The sequence below is a fragment of the Siphateles boraxobius genome, unplaced genomic scaffold (assembly GCF_051911475.1).
Source record: "Siphateles boraxobius isolate OS27281-9 unplaced genomic scaffold, OSU_SipBor_1 130, whole genome shotgun sequence".
NCBI lineage: Eukaryota > Metazoa > Chordata > Actinopteri > Cypriniformes > Leuciscidae > Siphateles > Siphateles boraxobius.
In genome coordinates, this window is record NW_027508734.1 from 15,849,096 (window position 1) to 15,869,098 (window position 20,003).

Sequence of the window (20,003 nt, forward strand, 5' to 3'; positions counted from 1 at the left end):
GCACGCAAAAAACATTTTTTGTATATAAATGGTATAAATAACACTGACGCACTTAATGAGATTGTTGTCTGTCTGTCTGTCTGTCAAACCCCACCTCCCTCTGGAGCTCCAAACAGAAACAGGTTTACAACATTTGTGGACAGACTCAGTTAGACTACAAATTGCTTTCTCTCCGACCCCTTTTACGTTGAAAGTAAATCTCTTTTTGTTCAGGCAACACTCTTTTATTAAGCAACAGACATGCCCAAACACTGAACCCTCTTACAACATTGCCTGCTGATTACATAATGCAAATACACAGGTGCAGTTCTAATTCTGTTCTTTTACTTTTTAATGTCTTGTCATTTTAAAAGGGGAGCTATGCTGTGTATTACATTATTAGTTTTGCGTTATCTATTCTGAAATTATGCCTTCAAAATAATTTAAGGGGTTAACAGATAAAAATAAAAAGGAGAAAATTGATTTGATTTTTGATTTGAAGTAATAGATGACCAAAAAAATGAATGCAGTACACAGATATGTACTTTCACATGGATTTCACAATTTGGGTAACAAAATGCAACAGAAAGAGTAACAGAAATGTGAATGATTGAGGAAGACAGAAGATGCTACAGATTAACTTTGCCCAGCTCTGCCCAGCCAGGGCAAATGTGTTACTGTACCTGAGTTTAAAAAGATATAATATTAACCTTCACATGTCAAGAGAGAACCGGGGAAGTAGAGAGAACGGAAATCACAATGTCTAGAAGAAAAAACTGCAGAGAGGCTGAGAAAAAGGGGCGAGGACAGTGGAAGTAAGGAAGTGGAAGTGCGAATATCAGAGAGTTCAGTCTGAAATTCCCAAGTAGATGCATGATTTCGACTGGCAACATGTGGATTTTGGAAAAAAAAACACCACAGCAGCCCAGAGGCCTAAAACAGCGTGTCATCGGTGCCCTGCTGTACTGCACTGGAGAAATGAAACAATTACACACTCACATACAGGGTAAGAGACCACCATCCTACAGTACATAACATTCAGCTCATAGTTATATAATGTACCAGTACTTTTGAATGTAAAAGTAAAGGAGTTTATAAGTTCACAACCTTTAGAAACCCTAGTTTTTTTCTGAAAATGAAAAGCATGATACAAATACTTAAACTAAGAAAACTGTACTGAACTATCAAATTTGCATGGTTGCACATTGCACACATAAATTTTGTTGACAAATTTTGTTAAAGTTTATATATGTATTATTTAAAAGGACTATTAATCTTTCAAGAAAACATGTATTATACCATCTTCTCCCTCAAGAAAGGAATTGATTTCATGAATCAGAGGCAGTTTGGAAAGTTAAAAGTAATGCATTACAATACTGGCTTACTCCCTTAAAATGTAACTAATTGCGTTACTTAGTTACTTTTTAAGAAAAGTAATCTGTTACATTACTTTTGCGTTACTTTTTCTCACCTGGTCTGGGCGTTTTATAAAACAAAAGTGCTATTTTTGGGCAAATGTAAAGACCCTTTTATATCAAAATTGAAATAATAAGCCTCAGGCTGAAGGAAGTTCAAATTCATACATGTACAGTAGAGGTCACAGCTCAAACAAACCTTTCAGGATTGCAGAAGAATAGGACGCAGGAGAAAAAAAGTTTAACCCTTACTTCACCAATTAAAACAAAAAATATAAAGTAATTTTTGCTTCAGCAGCAAGTACATTGGTCAATAAAGCGAGATTAAATGCATAAAAATGTATGTTTTATTTAACATATTTAGTTATTGGAGGTTTGCATCTGATAGAACGTCTCGGTCAGGGACGTCACTAGGCCCTTTTTAGGGGGGCTTCAGCCCCCCTAAACTTCTGCCTAGCACCCCTAAAAATTTGGTGATTAATATACACAAATTTGTGTTCGCTTCAGTCTTGTTAATCAGATTCATCTCATTCTTCATCTTCAATCCGCAGCAGTGTGTGTGTTCATCTGAGCCTCATTGGTCTGTCGCTGCTCGTCAATGTCAGAATATTTGAGATGACCAATCAAATCAAACTAGGCGGGCTTTATGTTCACAGACGCTGCTTAGCGCGAAATCCTCAAACTTTAGCAGAGCAACTCGACGCTTCAGTGTACGATAAAGTGCGACTGCGAGATAAGATGTAAGTAGTAGCTAAACTTAACGTTTCATATTTGACAGTTTTTTTAGGTCATTATAAATGTTAAACGAATGACAAAAAATAATCTGGCAAACTAATATAACGTTAGTTTAATTTCGCCATCCACATGAACTGCCTTTGTAACTCATGTAACGTTAGCCTGCCCTAATGTAATAATTAGTTTACTGTCGTTGTGAGGGGACAATAAACATTAACATAGCCGTTTTTATCATGTTAGGCACATGATTAATAATGAATGTGTACATATTGAGAATATAATACAAATTGTAGCCTTTTGTAAATTAAAAAAACTCAGCTTTATAGGAGGGAAAGAGAAAGGGCAAGATGAGAAGACTGAAAAAAAAGAAAGGAGGATGGAGATGGGGAGAGAACAGGTGTTGACAAATAATTTACTGCCCGCTGACATGGTTTTAAAGCTATTTCTTATCCTTTTTTCTTCAAACGTCTAGAAATGCACATATCAGAGAAATACAACATTTGAACCCCCGTCCCCATAAATTTAAGACCTCTTGATTATAAAGCCCTGTCTATGGCTCTGATACAGAGTGAAATTGTAAGTTGTTTTTAATTATCTGCTTACCTTTAGCTACGTTTTCTTGAGGTAAAAAGGAAAGGGGATATTTTGGTTTTCTATGGAAAACTGTAGCAAAATGCAAGAAATGGTTAACTTAGCAAGCTAATCAAATTTCACTATGACCTTAAAATTCTGGTTCTTGGGTTAAACTGTATGCAAGCCAAACTACACAGCGAAATTACAATCTGATTGAACCAATCCACAGCGCAGTTACAGTAATTAGTGTAATTAAATAGCATTATGTGGACAACTTATCTTATATAGAGAGGAATTAGATCAGTATGCTATTACTTTATCATACATTTACATGAGGAGACAGATAGCATTTCAGTCATTGCTTATAGAATAACTCATCAGGAGCAAAGTCTGGCCTAAGTAAATTTCCCCATGCAGCTTTGATATGTCTAAAAGCTAACATTACAGTAACTTTTCTTTAACACAGTAGAAATGGAAGAAGAGGATATGTCTGTCACGTTTTACTTGTTAACATCTTGGTTTCTTGACTGGTTGTTGACATAAGTGTAGCTCTAGATGTGAGTGCAAAGATTTTGCAAACGCAAGTTAAAAATACCCTGGGGGCTAAGCCCCCCCTTTCTTCCACTCCTAGTGATGTCCCTGGTCTCGGTTACGTATGTAACCCTCGTTCCCTGAGTAGGAAACGGAGACGTTACGTCGGATGACGACGAATGGCGTTTCGCTTAAAACACCTATCGACTTTGAGTATTACAAAACGAGCCAATGGCAAAGAAATGCCATGGGTCTGAGGAATTTGCATAGCGTATCTCCGCCTTACCTCGTGGGTATAAAAGGAGGACGCCGGCAACATGCAGATATGTTTCTTCGCTGAGGAGCCGAGACTGAACTCAGGCGATCCCCGCGGCACAGCGGAAAGTGGCAGGAAGACGTAACGTCTCCGTTCCCTACTCAGGGAACGAGGGTTACATACGTAACCGAGACGTTCCCTTTCATTGTCACTCCGAGTTACGTCGGATGCCGACGAATGGGGTTACCAGTCTAATCACGCCAACTTCACAGCTGTCTTCCAGTGCCCTGCGTAAATCTCAGATCCCTGTCATAAGACTAGCAGGGACCCCTATTTAACACAGGAATACCAAGGTACACTGGGGAGCATATCCCATAGTTTAGAAGAAATATGCAAATATTGCCAGCCCAAACGGGGGGGACTTAGAGAATACACATATGACCCGAAGGATGCATATGGAGAACACTGGGGTGTCCAGCCGCAGGTGGAATATTTCAACCCCAGGGGTGGCAAGGTGGCTTGCCAAGGGAAAGACACATGCTCAGAGAGGCTTACAGTGGAAATACACATGTGGGGGTCGCTCAGAGGAGGGACCATGCACACGGGAGGCACCTAGCCGACGCGCAGGCAATAGACACTGGCGCCGACGTCAGGAGTGCTGGAGGAACTTTCGGAGATGCTCACCTGAGGAGAATATCGCACGTATCCAGTCTGTGGAGTGGAATGGCGATTAAGCGAAGACACCTGAGCGGGTCCAGTACTAGCTGGTTGAAGCGAGTACATGAGAGGACACTGGCTCCACTCGGAGATTGTAGAATCTGGTGAATGTGTTAGGTGTCGCCCAGCCTGCAGCTCTGCAGAGGACGCCACACTCCGGGTGGAGTGGGCAGTCACACCAAGGGGGCATGGTCGACCTTGCTGCTGGTATGCCAAGCAATGGTGTCCACTATCCAGTGAGACAACCTCTGCTTGGAGAGAGCCTTTCCCTTCAGCTTCCCACCATAACAGACAAGAGCTGGTCTGAGGTCCTAAAACACTGCGTTCTGTCTACATAGGTGCGGAGAGCACATACTGGACAGGGCAGTGCCAAGGCTGGGTCTGCCTCCTCCGAGGGCAGCGCTTGCAGGTTCACCACCTGGTCCCGGAAGGGAGTGGTAGGAACCTTGGGCACATATCCAGGTCGGGGTCTCAGGATCACGTGAGAGTAAGCCGGCCCGAACTCCAGGCACGCTTCGTCAACGGAGAATGCGTGCAGGTCCCCTACCCACTTGATAGAGGCCAGTGCAACCAGGAGCGCTGTCTTCATCAACAGGAGCTTAAGCTCCACTGATTGCAAAGGCTCAAAGGGAGCACTCTGCAGGGCAGTTAGAACCACCGCGAGGTCCCAAGAGGGAACGAGAGGAGGGCGAGGAGGATTCAGTCTCCTCGCTCCTCTCAGGAACCTGATGATCAGGTCGTGCTTCCCCAAGGACTTACCTTCTACCAAGTCATGGAGTGCGGCAATAGCGGCAACATAGACTTTGAGGGTGGAGGGAGACAGCCTTCACTCCAACCCTTCTTGAAGGAAGGAAAGCATGACCGAGCATCTCCGGGGGTCTTCTCAGCGAGAAGAGCACCAGCTGACGAAGAGGTTCCACTTCAACGCGTAGACGTGTCTCAAGGACGACGCTCTAGTGGAAGTGATGGTAGCCACCACCGCAGGTGGTAGGGTACTCAAACCTGCCTGGTGCCGCCCAGGAGCCACACGTGGAGGCTCCAAAGATCGGGACGAGGGTGCCACAGGGTGCGCTGTCCCTGAGAAAGAAGGTCCTTCCTCAGAGGAATGGGCCAAGGAGGTACTGTCGCGAGGAGTATAAGTTCGGAGAACCAGGTCCGGTGGGACAGTAGGGCGCAACCAGAAGGACCTGCTCCTCGACCTCCTTTACTTTGAGCAAAACCTGCGCAAGAAGGCTCACTGGGGGACCGCATATTTGCGGCCCCGCGGCCAGCTGTGCGCCAGTGCATCCGTGCCGAGCGTGCCCTCGGTCAGGGAATAATACAGGTCGCAATGGGTCGGGTCGTGAGAGGCAAACAGATCTATCTGTGCGTCCCCGAACTGGTCCCAAATCAGCTGAACCGACTGGGGATGAAGTTGCCATTCTCCAGGGAGGGGCTGAAGCCGTGAGAGCTCGTCGGCTGCACAGTTCAGGACTCCGGGAATGAAAATGGCTCGAAGCGACCTCAAATGCTTCTGACTCCATAAGAGGAGGTGGCGGGCGAGTTGCGACCTACGGCGCGAGCGTAGACCACCTTGACGGTTGATGTACGCTACTGTGGCGGTATTGTCTGATCGGACTAGTACGTGTTGGCCCCTGAGCAACGCCCGGAAGCGGTGCAGGGCAAGGCGTACTGCCAGCAACTCGAGGCAATAGACATGCCATACTGCTCAACACTACATGCGAGAATCACTGAGCTTCAGGAGCAACCTTGCTCAACACCTAAGTGTGAAGAAATTCACTGAACTTCAGGAGCATTTCTGCTCAACACCTGGGTGTGATAAATCTCACTGAATTTTTCAGGAGCATTTCTGCTCAACATGAGAGTGAGACAGCATGTCCATTGCGCATGGCGCCCCAACCCTCAGGAGGCATCTGTTGAGACAACAACATGCCGGGAAGCTCGTTCCAGGGGCACTCGGACCCGTAGAAAACTGAGGTTCGATCACGGGGTGAGTACTGACGGCAGGTCGGAGTAACTGGTACTCAGAGGGTGCCGTGTTGCCATGCCCACCTCGGGACTCGGTCGCAAAGCCAAAGCTGAAGCGGTCTCATATGAAGCAATCTGAGCGGCGTACCGCGGCTGCAGATGCCATATGCCCCAGGAACCTCTGAAAAAACTTCAGTGGAACCGCACTCTTGCGCTTGATAGTCTCAGGCAAGTCAGCAATGGCTGAGTGGAGAAGTTGACCAAGTCCATACCGAGAAAAGAGCTCCTCTGCACGGGGCAAAGTTTACTCCTTTCCCAGTTGACCCGAAGGCCCAGACGAGCTAGGTTCCGGAGCACTGGGTCCCTGTATTCGCAAACCTGGTCTCAGGAGTGAGCTTCAGACAGCCAGTCACCGAGATAGTTCAGGATGCGAAAGTTTCTCCTTGCGCCTTCACAAGGTTGTTGAGGCAGCCCTTGTTCCTCCATGGGAACACGGGCTGCCTCAACAACCTTGTGAAGGCGCGAGGAGACAGGGCTAACCCGAATGGGAGAACAGCGTACTGATAAGCGCGCACCCTGACAACAAACCGTAGGTATGGTCTGAGTTGAAGGAGAACGGAGACATAAAAGTAGGCGTCCTTCAGGTTGATCACTGCAAACCAATCCTGTGGCCGCACACATCCAGAAATGCGTTTGGCCAGGAGCATCTTGAACGGCAGCCTGTGAAGGGAGCGGTTCAGATGCGTAGGTCCAGGATTGGCCATAACCCACCAGACTACTCCGGGACAATGAGGACAATGACGGCGGGGCCGTCGGGCAGAATAACCTCAATTTGCTAGCGGGCAGTTGAGAACTGTTGGGCAGAAGCACTCAACCGCACCGCCGAAGAGGCCGACCTGGGAGATGGGGGTGTCGAGCAGACGGGTTCGCCCGACATCGTGCACATCAGACCGGTCAGCCCCAGACTGGTGAACATCACCTGACTCCAAGAGCGTAAGGCCACTTTCGTCGCTCGGAGAGCAAGTTAAGTGGCGGCGCGCAGCTCAATGAAGAGCCTCGGGTCAGTCCCGCCCTCCTGCATGTCCATGAGCATCTGGGTCACGTAGACCAGCAGAAAGGTCATAGGATGCAGTGAGGCGGCTGCCTGTCCTATGGCACTATAGGATTTCGCCACAGATTAGTGTAGACAAAAAGAACTACAGGCTTTGGACGGGTGCTTAGGATTGCGCCGGGAACAACAGAGCGTTCAACCGGGGGGACCCCAGTTTACCCATTGGCAGCAGCCCCTGAGGGGAGGAAAGGCGGATGAGACCAACGAGAGGACCCGTGATCTCATCATGCACGTCCGGGAGGAAAGATATTGGGGTTTGCCGTGGACCCGGGTCGGCGGCCTCACCCAAAAACCAATCGCCCCGGGAAAGCATGGCCGTCATCTCCGGATCAGACTCAGGCACAGCCGTATGCACACCAGAAGGTGGCAGCTGTGACGAGTCATCATTTCCAAAAGAATCAAGCCCACATAGTGATGCTGCTACAGACACAGCATCATCCTCTGTAGCTTCAAATGAAAACACACGGGCCACCCGAGGGTAGACTCGTAGAATCATCAGTTCGCTAGCGGGCACTGTCATTAAAGAGTAGGGGCTAGGGCGTGGACACAGAGTCGGCGCCTTTTACCAGACCAACACCCTCAGGTCACCCTGGCCTTTAAAAAGACGTGCCGCGTGCGAGCTCTTTTATGAGAGAAAGAAACTCTGCAATGTTGAAGCGCACAGGGAGACACACACACACTATAAGATCACTGCACAGATCAGCAGGCACTGTGAGCTCGCTGCCGATCGCCGTCACACCAACACCGGAGAGAGAAGCTTGTCTCGTAGAGCGAAGTCAGAGATGGCTGTGGAGTGAAGAAATACTCTTGGCTCCAAAGCGAAAACATATCTGCATGTTGCGGGCGTCCTCCTTTTATACCCACGAGGTAAGGCGGAGATACCTACCGTATAACAGTGAAAACACGGATAGCTGGAAAATTCAGTCAATGGTGGGGAAAGAGTAAAGTAGAATTAAAGTAAATCCCTATGTACACTTTCAGTGGACTAGCCTACACAAAAATTCAGATACGCAGAATTAGAAACATATCTGTTTTATATCAATATTTTAATCAATATTTTCAAACAATGTAAGTTTCATAAGACTGTATATGAAAAACTATGTGTTTTTAAAAAAGTATTTAATAAGCTACTCAATCAAAATAATAAACACAAGTGCAAGCCAAGAATACTTAGAATACTTAATTACACTTTTAAGTATATCTCGATCAACAAGTCTAGGCCAAATATATAGACTTTTCTGTCAGTATAAGTCAAGTATACTTTGTGCAATTTGAAGTATATTTCTGAGAAGTACATAAAGTATACAGGTCCTTCTCAAAAAATTAGCATATTGTGATAAAGTTAATTATTTAACCATAATGTAATGATAAAAATTAAACTTTCATATATTTTAGATTCATTGCACACCAACTGAAATATTTCAGGTCTTTTATTGTTTTAATACTGATGATTTTGGCATACAGCTCATGAAAACCCCAAATTCCTATCTCAAAAAATTAGCATATTTCATCGACCAATAAAAGAAGTGTTTTTAATACAAAAAAAGTCAACCTTCAAATAATTATGTTCAGTTATGCACTCAATACTTGCTCGGGAATCCTTTTGCAGAAATGACTGCTTCAATGCGGCGTGGCATGGAGGCAATCAGCCTGTGGCACTGCTGAGGTGTTATGGAGGCCCAGGATGCTTCGATAGCGGCCTTATGCTGAGTTCAGACTGCACGATTTTAGCCCCGATTTTGGCTCGCCGACAGGTTTTGAGAAATCGCAGACAAATGCCCGAAATCACAGGCAAATCGGTGCTTGTTCACGCGAGTGACAATCACGCAGTGTGAATGAGCAAAAAAACGCGATCTGAGAGAATCGCCGATGAGTCGCCGACGCCCGTGAAATATTTGGCATGCTAAATATCTGGACCTGTCGGCGATTCACAATCCTGCTGTGTGAAAAGTGTTCTGACTGAAAACTACATCGGAGATGACCGACAGCCAATGAGAGAGCAAAATACAGGACAGCAGGGTGTTCAGGGAGGAGTTATAGACCAGAATATCAGTATTTTAATACATAGGCCTATAATTACAATTATGTCAAACAGAAACAAAGCACAAACATTTGCATGACCAGCAGCAACAGCAGGACATTTGCAAAATTATTTATTTACCCCCAACTCTCTTTGCAAAACACAGTCCTTGCTCCCCTCGTCTTCCCAACCATTTCCTCCTGCATAAACTGTTTATTTTTCTCAATTTCGCTGCAAATAAGCGCACAGACAATTTGGAACGCAATCTTCTTGTTGGCTATCATTTTTAATAACAAATTAAGTGTCGCGCGAGAACTCCGGTCTCACGCACGCGTGATCTTCCGTTATTTCCTTATCACTTCTCGCGTTTGTTTGGTTGTGAAACGTAGTTTGCGGACCAGGGAGAAGTTGTCGGCGACTCTTTCTTTTGTAAAGTCATGCAGTGTGAAACCTCCTGTCGCCGATCCATCGTGCAGTGTGAACACACCAGCAACTGAATGTTACCGCAGATAGTCACGCAGTGTGAAAACAACAGTCACACGATTATTTTGAAAATCGTGCAGTCTGAACTCGGCATTAAGCTCATCCAGAGTGTTGGGTCTTGTGTCTCTCAACTTTCTCTTCACAATACCCCACAGATTCTCTATGGGGTTCAGGTCAGGAGAGTTGGCAGGCCAATTGAGCACAGTAATACCATGGTCAGTAAACCATTTACCAGTGGTTTTGGTACTGTGAGCAGGTGCCAGGTCGTGCTGATAAATGAAATCAGATGGAAGCATGAAGTGCTCCAAAATCTCCTGATAGCTAGCTGCATTGACCCTGCCCTTGATAAAACACAGTGGACCAACACCAGCAGCTGACATGGCACCCCAGACCATCACTGACTGTGGACTTCAGGCATTTTGGCATTTCCTTCTCCCCAGTCTTCCTCCCGACTCTGGCACCTTGATTTCCGAATGACATGCAAAATTAGCTTTCTTCCGAAAAAAGTACTTTGGACCACTGAGCAACAGTCCAGTGCTGCTTCTCTGTAGCCCAGGTCAGGCGCTTCTGCCGCTGTTTCTGGTTTAAAAGTGGCTTGACCTGGGGAATGCGGCACCTGTAGCCCATTTCCTGCACACGCCTGTGCACGGTGGCTCTGGATGTTTCTACTCCAGACTCAGTCCACTGCTTCCGCAGGTCCCCCAAGGTCTGGAATCGGTCCTTCTCCACAATCTTCCTCAGGGTCCGGTCACCTCTTCTCGTTTTGCAGCGTTTTTTGCCACACTTTTTCCTTCCCACAGACTTCCCACTGAGGTGCCTTGATACAGCACTCTGGGAACAGCCTATTTGTTCAGAAATTTCTTTCTGTGTCTTACCCTCTTGCTTGAGGGTGTCAATGATGGCCTTCTGTACAGCAGTCAGGTCGGCAGTCTTACCCATGATTGCGGTTTTGAGTTTTTAAAAGCCTCAGGAATCTTTTGCAGGTGTTTAGAATTAATTAGTTGATTCAGGTTGATTAGGTTAATAGCTCGTTTAGAGACCCTTTTCATGATTTGCTAATTTTTTGAGATGGGTATTTTGGGTTTTCATGAGCTGTATGCCAAAATCATCAGTATTAAAACAATAAAAGACCTGAAATATTTCAGTTGGTGTGCAATGAATCTAAAATATATGAAAGTTTGATTTTTATCATTACATTATGGAAAATAATGAACTTTATCACAATATGCAATTTTTTTGAGAAGGACCTGTATTTCTGAGTACATTTTACTCTTGTTAAGTACATAAAAAGTAGACTAAAAGTATACTTTCTTATTTTTTTTAGTTTAAAAGAAGTATACTAACAGCACACTTGAATAAACTTATTTTTCTTAAGGGTAAACATAAAATCAATACAAAACAAAAGACAAAGAACTACGATCGTGACAATTTCTTTTGAAACCCGTATGGCTTTCTTTTTTCTGTGTAATAAAAATGTATGTAACCAATGAAAGTATGAAAGTGAACGGTGACCATGGTTGTCAAGTAAGATTTTCAAGGCAAAATTTCAGACAAAATTTTCACATAAAGCTATCATATTATCAGAAGGTGTGGAATATATTGCATGAATTGTCTACATTTATGAGGCTTTGATGCTTTTGTGGTGCTTTTTTGTGGTACATCCACATTCTTTGTGAAGAGACCTGGGGCCTGTACCATGATGGTAGTTGAACAAACTCAGGGTTACAGGATTAGTTTAGAGTTGACAAAACCAAACCATAATTTATGTAATTATTATACCCTTTATCAATCACACATGTACAATTTTAGTTCATCAATTATTATAACACAGTTTAAATGAATAAATATATAAAGGTAATATAAATACGCTTTAGCATCAATAGATGAAGCTATAAAATGACTACATGTGAGCTTGAATGTTCAATTCTCTCTATACCTTTATCAGCTGTATAAAATAACTTCACAACTTTTACTTGCACTGATATACAGTAGCGAGACTTTTTCGTTTAGTTGTCCTCTTTAATAGACAGTTGTTTTCTTCTTGCTGTGTAAATTTGTTTAAATTCTTACTATTTTAATACTTTTATTTAATAAGTGAATTGCGCTGCTTCTCTATCAGCATCATGGTACCAACAAAGCCTGGTTGGATTGGTTTGGTTTTGTCAACTCTAAACTAATCCTGTAACCCTGAGTTTGTTCAACTACCATCATGGTACAGGCCCCAGGTTAGCCGTGGAGCGTAAGTTACTATGGCGATGAACACTGCTTAAAGCCAAACCGCTTTCATGGTCCCTAAAACCCAGGGCTGTCGCAAACTAAACTGAAACATAGCTGGCTAGCCACCTAAACCGGCTTCATGGTATAGGCCCATGCATTATCTGCTATTGACAATGACATTGACAGATATACTGCTAATCATCTTTTGTATTCCACAGAAAAAAGAAAGCTATACAAGTTTGAAATATATGATGACAGAATTTTTATTTTTGGTGAACTATCCCTTTAACGCTCTATGTTCCTACATTCTCTTCCAGATAAATCCTTCCCGCTGCAGCTCTCTGAGTTGTGTTTACGTGGGATCTCACGGGTGATTCTGCTAAACAACCCCCTGAGTGGAGCTCTGATTCTGGCAGCATTGCTGCTGGAGAGCTCCTGGAAGGCTCTGCTGGGGATGCTCGGCCTTTTGGCCTCCACCCTCACAGCTATAATCCTGGGACAGGACTGGTGAAGAATTACACACCCACACATGCACAAAAGCATACACATAGACCAAAACATGCACAAAGAAATGCATACTCGGGCAGCCAAGTATGCATGAATAAAACACAAAAGACATGCCTATAGCAGTGCCATAGAGAGAAAAAAAGGAATTTTGCCAAAGGAACTTTGGAATGCGGAAGTAACGCGTGTCGTGGAGCAGCCAATAGTTCCAAACACTGATAGTTCCAGCATTGAACCCCATTCATTTTCAGTGTTTCCTAAGTACGCTCGCTGGTAAATTAATGAAATTACTGTATTTTTTTACTTTTACACACATTAGCCGACCTCTCGTGAATCTATTCAGTAGTTATATTTTATGTAGCCAGTTTTAGTTAATGTTTATTGGAAGATAATAGGTTAATTGCAGCTATAGCTTACGTGACACTAACGTTAGCTAACTTAAGTTAACCTGATGTATATAATATATAATATTATAATAATAATATTTTATATATATATAATATTATATATACATACACACACACACACAATTCATTTATTTAAATGGGTTAGGGTTATGTGTGTATATATGCATATTTGTCAAAATGTGTGTTTGTGTAATACATATAGGCCTACATAAATACACATGCATTCATATATATATATATATATATATATATATATATATATATACACAATTAATATATTATGTGTATGGGTTAGGGTTAGTAATGTGTGATTGAAATATACATGCACTGTACACAGTACATCGTATACACGCATTTGTGTGTGTTTTCTGATGAATGGTTTAGTCTATGATTAGGGTAGGATGAAGGGGTACATTAGTCATACTGAAATGAATCCCGTTAACAGTTATTTAGCTACGCATTTAGGAACATGTTAATTCACTCATTAACTATCTCTCCGGTTTCATTTTATGAAGTTAATATTTACCGAACATTGCTGCAACCATGATCACGAAGGTGATCACTAATGGCTGAATCGAATTTATAAGCAAGATCACGGATCAATAGCCTAATACAGCCCAGTTGTGCTAAAATAAATATCATGAGCCGTCCATCATCAAATGAGCCGCTAAAGCCAGTGCTACTTCCCATGCAAACATGAACACTACGCTTTTCCCTCCAAAAACCCTAAAACTTATCTAAGTAATATACAGTATTTCGTTGTCACCCTGCCTCTCCAAATGCAAAACTGACATTAACTAAATGCAATAATGCAGTAACAGCTGAAAAAGTACTTGGGTGTGTGTTTTATTTTATATTTACCGTTCAATAATGTAATCGCTGCTGTCTGTCCCATAGAAGAACATGACAGTCAGCGTAGGTTTTGGAACTATTGGGGCTTACATGAACCACGTGACAGCCATAGCGGCGACATCAAAGCGTGTCGCAACTCTTTCTCTCTACGGCACTGGCCTATACCAAAAAACAAAACAAATAAAAACCATACAGTATGCATAACAACAGAATGCACAAAAGCACAAGCAATTACAAGAATAAACAGATGCACAACTACAAAAACAAACCTCAGAGGGGAAAAAATGCTTTTACAGCTGCAGTAGATGAGTGATGTTTTGACATTCTGTTGTCACTGATGTGATGTGTGTGTGTGTGTGTGTGTGTGTCTGCAGGGAGGAGGTTTCCAGTGGCCTTCATGGTTTTAATGGAATGCTGGTGGCTCTGCTGATGGGAGTGTTCAGCTCTGCTGGAGATTGGTACTGGTGGCTTCTGCTACCTGTGTGTCTCGGGGGGGCTACAACGTAAGAGCAAATGAATTGATACCAAATAGATTGTTCTGTCTTTTTCTGTGACATATTCACATAATTGCTGACCCTCCCAAACCCTAACAACCCTTTTTCTCTCATGTCTTAGAACTTTTCTTTCCAGCAGTTTGGCTCCGGTTCTGGAACGCTGGGATTTACCAGTTAGCGTCTTCCCCTTTAACACAGTCATCCTGCTGTATTTGGCCTGTACTGGCACTTCTAACCCCTATTTTCCAAACTATCCTGCCCAGCCACCAGTGGCGCCAGAGAGCACCAACCACACCCAACTACATGTTCCACAGGTGAGAGGATGAAACAGAATGGAAGCAAAAAAATTAGGAATTGAAGATGACAGAGAACATGAGAGAGTGATGTGAAAAGGCGTAAGCAAATTATTTGCCATTCATGCTTTTAAAATATCCTGTCATCTTTTTGATTAGGTTTCATTGTATATTCTGCCTCTCATTCCCTGTTGCTCTCTCTGACTTTTGTATTTGTCATCTTCCTGTTTTCCCTACTTTAACCTCCTGTGTGTGTGTGTGTGTGTGTGTGTGTGTGTGTGTGTGTGTGTGTGTGTGTGTGTGTGTGTGTGTGTGTGTGTGTGTGTGTGTGTGTGTGTGTGTGTGTGTGTTTAGATCTTTTATGTCATGACGATGATCGTATTTATTGGATCACTCTGGTCTGTTGCATGGCTTTAGGTTGCGATGGGGTTATACACCCTCTGGCACACTATAACAACTGACTATTATGGGCTATTTATAGCTGACATATTTATGCACTAAATTGTATCTGGTTCTTTTATCAAATCTCCATGGAGACAGCTTGGTCTAGTAATGACTGGTGGATTGGACAGAAAGAAAAAATGGAAAATATATATATTTTTTATTTTGTATCTTTTTTTATCTCTCACTTCAATGTGAAAGAAGCAGAGTTAAAAGCCCATTAAAATAGGCTTTTAAATTAGCTCATATTATATCTAGCCAGAGTCAGCAAATGACTCTGCACAATATTGTGACAGGATTATAATATTGGAGATATCCGTATAAATATACATTTTTATCTATGCTTGCACTCTTCCAAAAGTTGACAAAACAACCTTTAGCAGGGATACACATTAAGATAATTTAGATAATGACTATGAAAAATAGATGTCCTCAGCTTCCTGTTAATTAGGAAATACAATAGAGCATGAAAGAAAAATATTTTATATTTTCCATCAGCTCCTGCAAGGGGTGGTGCTTGGCGTGGGGCAGATCTTTACATGTGGCACTCTAGGCCCATCTCTGCTTATCCTGGGTGCTGTTTTTCTCTTTTCACCCATTCTGGCCGTCCATGCCCTCCTGGGATCTGTCATTAGCACTGTGGCAGGTAAGTCAAAAAGAAATAAGAAAACTATTTTTGCAGGGTTATCATTTTGAAGGTCTCAAATAATATCTCAAAAGTTTTTGCTGGACAGCAATGAGACTGAATGGAGACCAAATCGAGATCTGATTTTTCAAGATACCAGTCTGCAAGACTTTTTTATCAAAATATACAAATCCACATTATCGGGAAAATGCTATCCAAACTAATTTTATAGATGTTTCTGTATGCCAACAATTGTCTCGTTTGTTTCTATTTTCATTTCAGAATTGATACTTAAACATTATTGACAATGCTTTTGAGCTATGAAAGAGACGCATCTGACTGAGCAATATATATTATCTGTCTGTATGGTGTTTAAAAAGGATTTGGGATAGAGATACTTGCATGGACGGAACAAATCAAACATTGGTGGTTAAATCCTGTCTAGGGTTTTGTGCTGAATAATCTGGCTGTGTAGCTGTGTTTTACACAGTCGAAGCAAGCTCCAAACAGATTTCCTCAAACGCCCACTATGCATAAGATGATCATTTGCGTCTGCTGCTTGATAATTAGACAGTTTTACTGCTGCGTTTGCCACCTCAAGACCGTGAAGGTGTTTTTACCCTGTCACTCATTCTCTTTTTCATACACACAGACAAACACATACACACACATACTCTCTTTCTTTTTTATATTTTAGTACACAGCTGTACAGAGACATATGAGTCATCGCAGACACAAAGACACTACAGAGGTAGTGGCAGACTCTCTCTCTCTCTCTCTCTCTCTCTGTGTGTGTGTGTGTGTGTGTGTGTGTGTGTGTGTGTGTGTGTGTGTGTGTGTGTGTGTGTGTGTGTGTGTGTGTGTGTGTGTGTGTGTGTGTGTGTGTGTGTGTGTGTGTGTGTAGGTAAAAGAGACTGATGTAAGATACCTCGTCCACAGCACCCACTCACTGTTTCATTTCATCCCCTGCGTGATTCACACTCACAGACTTCAAAGCTCTCATTTAATATTCCATAAAGGAGCATCAGAGAGTCTTTGGTCTTATTGGAGACTCTGCAGTATATTCATGTGTGAGGGTGTAAGGCAGCTGTCTGTTATTCTCCATAGTAGTGAGGGGGTTGATTTTAGAAAGGAAAAGCCCCATTTCTGGCTTTTTCCTCTTCTCTTATCCTGTCTGTGTGTCAGCAGAACATTGACATTTAATTCGGGAATGGCTCAGAATGTTACAGGGTTTGAAGACAGATGGAAAGAATGAGAGAAAGCAAGGCTGGAATATGGATGGGGCGAGTGGCTCTGACTGTCAGGGGCCTTTAAAATCTCTGGCTGCATTTCAAATAATGTATATAAATCAGCATATTGGAATGATTTCTGAAGGATCATGTGACACTAAGGACTGGAGTAATGGCTTCTGAAAATTGTGTTTAAGTATTTAAAAAATATATATTTTTTAAAATATATTTATAAGAAAACAGTTGTTTTAAATTGTAATAATAATTCACAATATTACTATCACAGAGTCAGCCACCCATCACAGCCCCAATCATCACTCAATCATCAGGACCCGCCCACTCGTTCACAATCACCAGAGTACTGACTCATTAACACACCCTTTATATGCCTATTTCACTCCTTGTCTGGTCTCGTTGCAGTATACACTGCTTTATGTCAGACTCCTTACCAATCTACTCACCTTAGATCGCCTCGTCCTGCATCCAACCTCCTGTCCGTCTTCCGTCCATCATCGAAATCGCCTGTGTTTGTGTTCACTTGTCACCTTCACAGAGAATCCACATCAGTCATCGCCAGCTAAGTCACCATCATTTTACAAGTCACCATCCTCTCACCATCATCTGGTTCCCATTGTTCCACCACCACTCTGCTTTTAATAAACACTGTGTGCACCTAAACCTGTCTGTGTTTGTGACAGAAGACCAGACCTTCATACAGAGTCCTGTTGGAACCAGCGGTGAACCTCCACCGGATCAGTTTGCCGAACCTGTGCAGGCGGTTCAGCAAACTCTCCCCTCTGCACCACCCACTCCTTCGCCATCTGCCTCTGCCAAGCCCATGGCCCGACCAGTGACATACAACGGTGATGTCCTTTTAATTACACTCTTTAATCATTTGGGAGTTGAGGATACTAATTGTTGCAGTTTTGCTAGTGGAATATTTGCCCAATCTTGTCTGATACAAGACAGCCGCTCAACAGTCTGTGGTCATCGTTGCCTGATTCTCCTTTTCATGATGGGTCATACATTTTCCATTAGAGACATAGGTCTCTGGACTGCAGTAAACCGGCAGGCACATCCCTTCTATGGTGCAGAGTGTCTAGAAACCATTCAGTTTTAGCACGTGCAGAATGAGGCCTGACATTGTCTTGCTTCCCAGCAAAGATGTCATCTTGATGGCAGTTTATGTCTCTGTACAATCCAAATATGTGCCTCTATGTCAATGGTACCTTCACAATAATGCAAGTTACCCATACCGTTTGCAATGATGCACCTCAATACCAGCACAGATGTTTGCTTTTGCACCTGTCGCTGGTGAAAGTCTGGTTGGTCCCTTTCGTCTTTGGGACTGAGAACTCAATGTCCATTTCTCCGAAAAAACAAGCTGAAACATGGACTCATCTGACCACAGCACACATTTCCACTTTCTTCTAGACCATCTGAGATGAACTCAGGCCCAGAGAACTCGCCGGCATCTCCACATAGAACTGATGTAAAGCTTTCTCCTTGCGTAACAGAGATTCAATTGGCATTTCTTGATGCAGCGTCAGACTGTGTTCAGTGAAAACGGTTTTCCAAATTAATCCTGAGCACATGTGTCTGTATTTAACAGAGTAGCATGATTGTATCTTGTGCAATGCCATCTGAGGGCTCAAAGGTCATGCACATTCAACAGAGGTCTCCTGCCTTACCCAACACAGACTGAGATTTCTCTGGATTCCCTGAATCTTGTGACAATATTATGTATGGAGGATGATGAAAGGCATAAATTCTTTGCAATCTTGCATTGAGAAATGGGATTTTTTAATTGTTTGACAATTCTCTCATGATATTTGGCACAAAGTGATGAGCCATGACCCATCTTTGCTTAAAAAGACTGAGAAGCACTTTTACACCCAATCATGATACCCTCAACTTTTACCAATTTACCTGCTCATTGTGGACTGTTTCAAAATAGTTGGATAATCTAATTTGGATAATCTTTTCACTTTTATTTGGTCTCTGTCCCAACTTTTTGGGGTGTGTTGCAGCCATCAAAATCAAAATTTGTTCATATTTACAAAATACAATTACGTTGGTCAGTGAAAACATTGGAAAAGGTTTCTTTGTACTTTTGTCAGTTAATAAAAGGTTAAATAGAATGCACAAATCACAGATTCTTGATTGTATTGCATTTTACAAAATGTCCCAACTTTTTCTAATTTGGGGTTGTACAATGTTCACTATATTTTGAAATGCAACCACAGCTTTTCTCCACAGAACGGGCACGTATCGCCTTCAGGATTTCCCTGCTATCTGGATGCGTACTACATTGGGCCCAATTAATCTGGCCCGATCCGGTCCGGCCCGGTCATGACTTCATTGGCATCCTTCATCAGTCACTTCAAGGAAGTCTTCGGTCAAACCGCATCAGAATTATCTTTCCATGATCAGCTGTTCAACCTCCGCCATGGTAATACTTCTATAAATGCTTATGCTCTGCAGTTCCGCACGTTTGCGGCCTCTAGCGGCTGGAATGAGATGGCCCTGTTGACAGCCTTTCGCCAGGGTCGGAACCTGGAAGTGCGCCACCAGATAGTCATTTATGACGACACCGTCGGTTAGGAGAGTTTCATTCAGAAAGCTGTCCGTATCTCTCAACGTCTTTAAGCCCACTCATTGGATCAACCCGCTTTGCATCCTTCGCCCATCTGTCGCCCTTCAAGCACCACAACCCATGCAGGTAGACACTTACCATCTGTTCAGTGCTAAGCGTCAAAGAAAACTAAAGGCCCGTACACACCGGGACGAATATCGGCGCGCGTTATTCGCACGCGTTTTTCAACGCGTTTTTTGTGTTCACACCCAAGCGATTTTCGCTGACGATGAGCCGAGTGAACATGCAAATTCATTCCCTGACATTAGATGGCGCTTACTGTAAAACAGAAATACCCCAGAAATAAAAGAAAATGTTGGAAAAAGTTACAAGCCTATGTACATGAAAGACAATTAATCTCACCATCAAGGCCCATTTGCTCTGCAATACCACTCCATAACAGTTCTCTTTTATCAATATTTTTGTAGTCGCGTTGGTCATACAGTTCCTTATGTTCCGACACCAACGAGACCAGCAGCTCTACATTTATCTTGGCTTGCATCATCCTCCTCTTCTTC

At 43.1% G+C, this 20,003-nt stretch overlaps 1 protein-coding gene across 1 annotated transcript in view; it reads left to right on the plus strand.

Moving 5' to 3' along the window:
• The first annotated feature begins 732 nt into the window (after nt 1-732).
• Nucleotides 733-20,003, plus strand: part of LOC143737145 (urea transporter 2) — a 34,153-nt gene continuing 14,882 nt past the window's right edge. Inside the window, exons 1-5 of the mRNA XM_077228138.1 lie at nt 733-985; nt 12,323-12,512; nt 14,143-14,271; nt 14,384-14,576; nt 15,495-15,642. Of these exons, the coding sequence (XP_077084253.1) occupies nt 853-985; nt 12,323-12,512; nt 14,143-14,271; nt 14,384-14,576; nt 15,495-15,642 (793 nt within the window). The 5' untranslated portion in view covers nt 733-852. The remainder of the gene's footprint in view (nt 986-12,322; nt 12,513-14,142; nt 14,272-14,383; nt 14,577-15,494; nt 15,643-20,003) is intronic.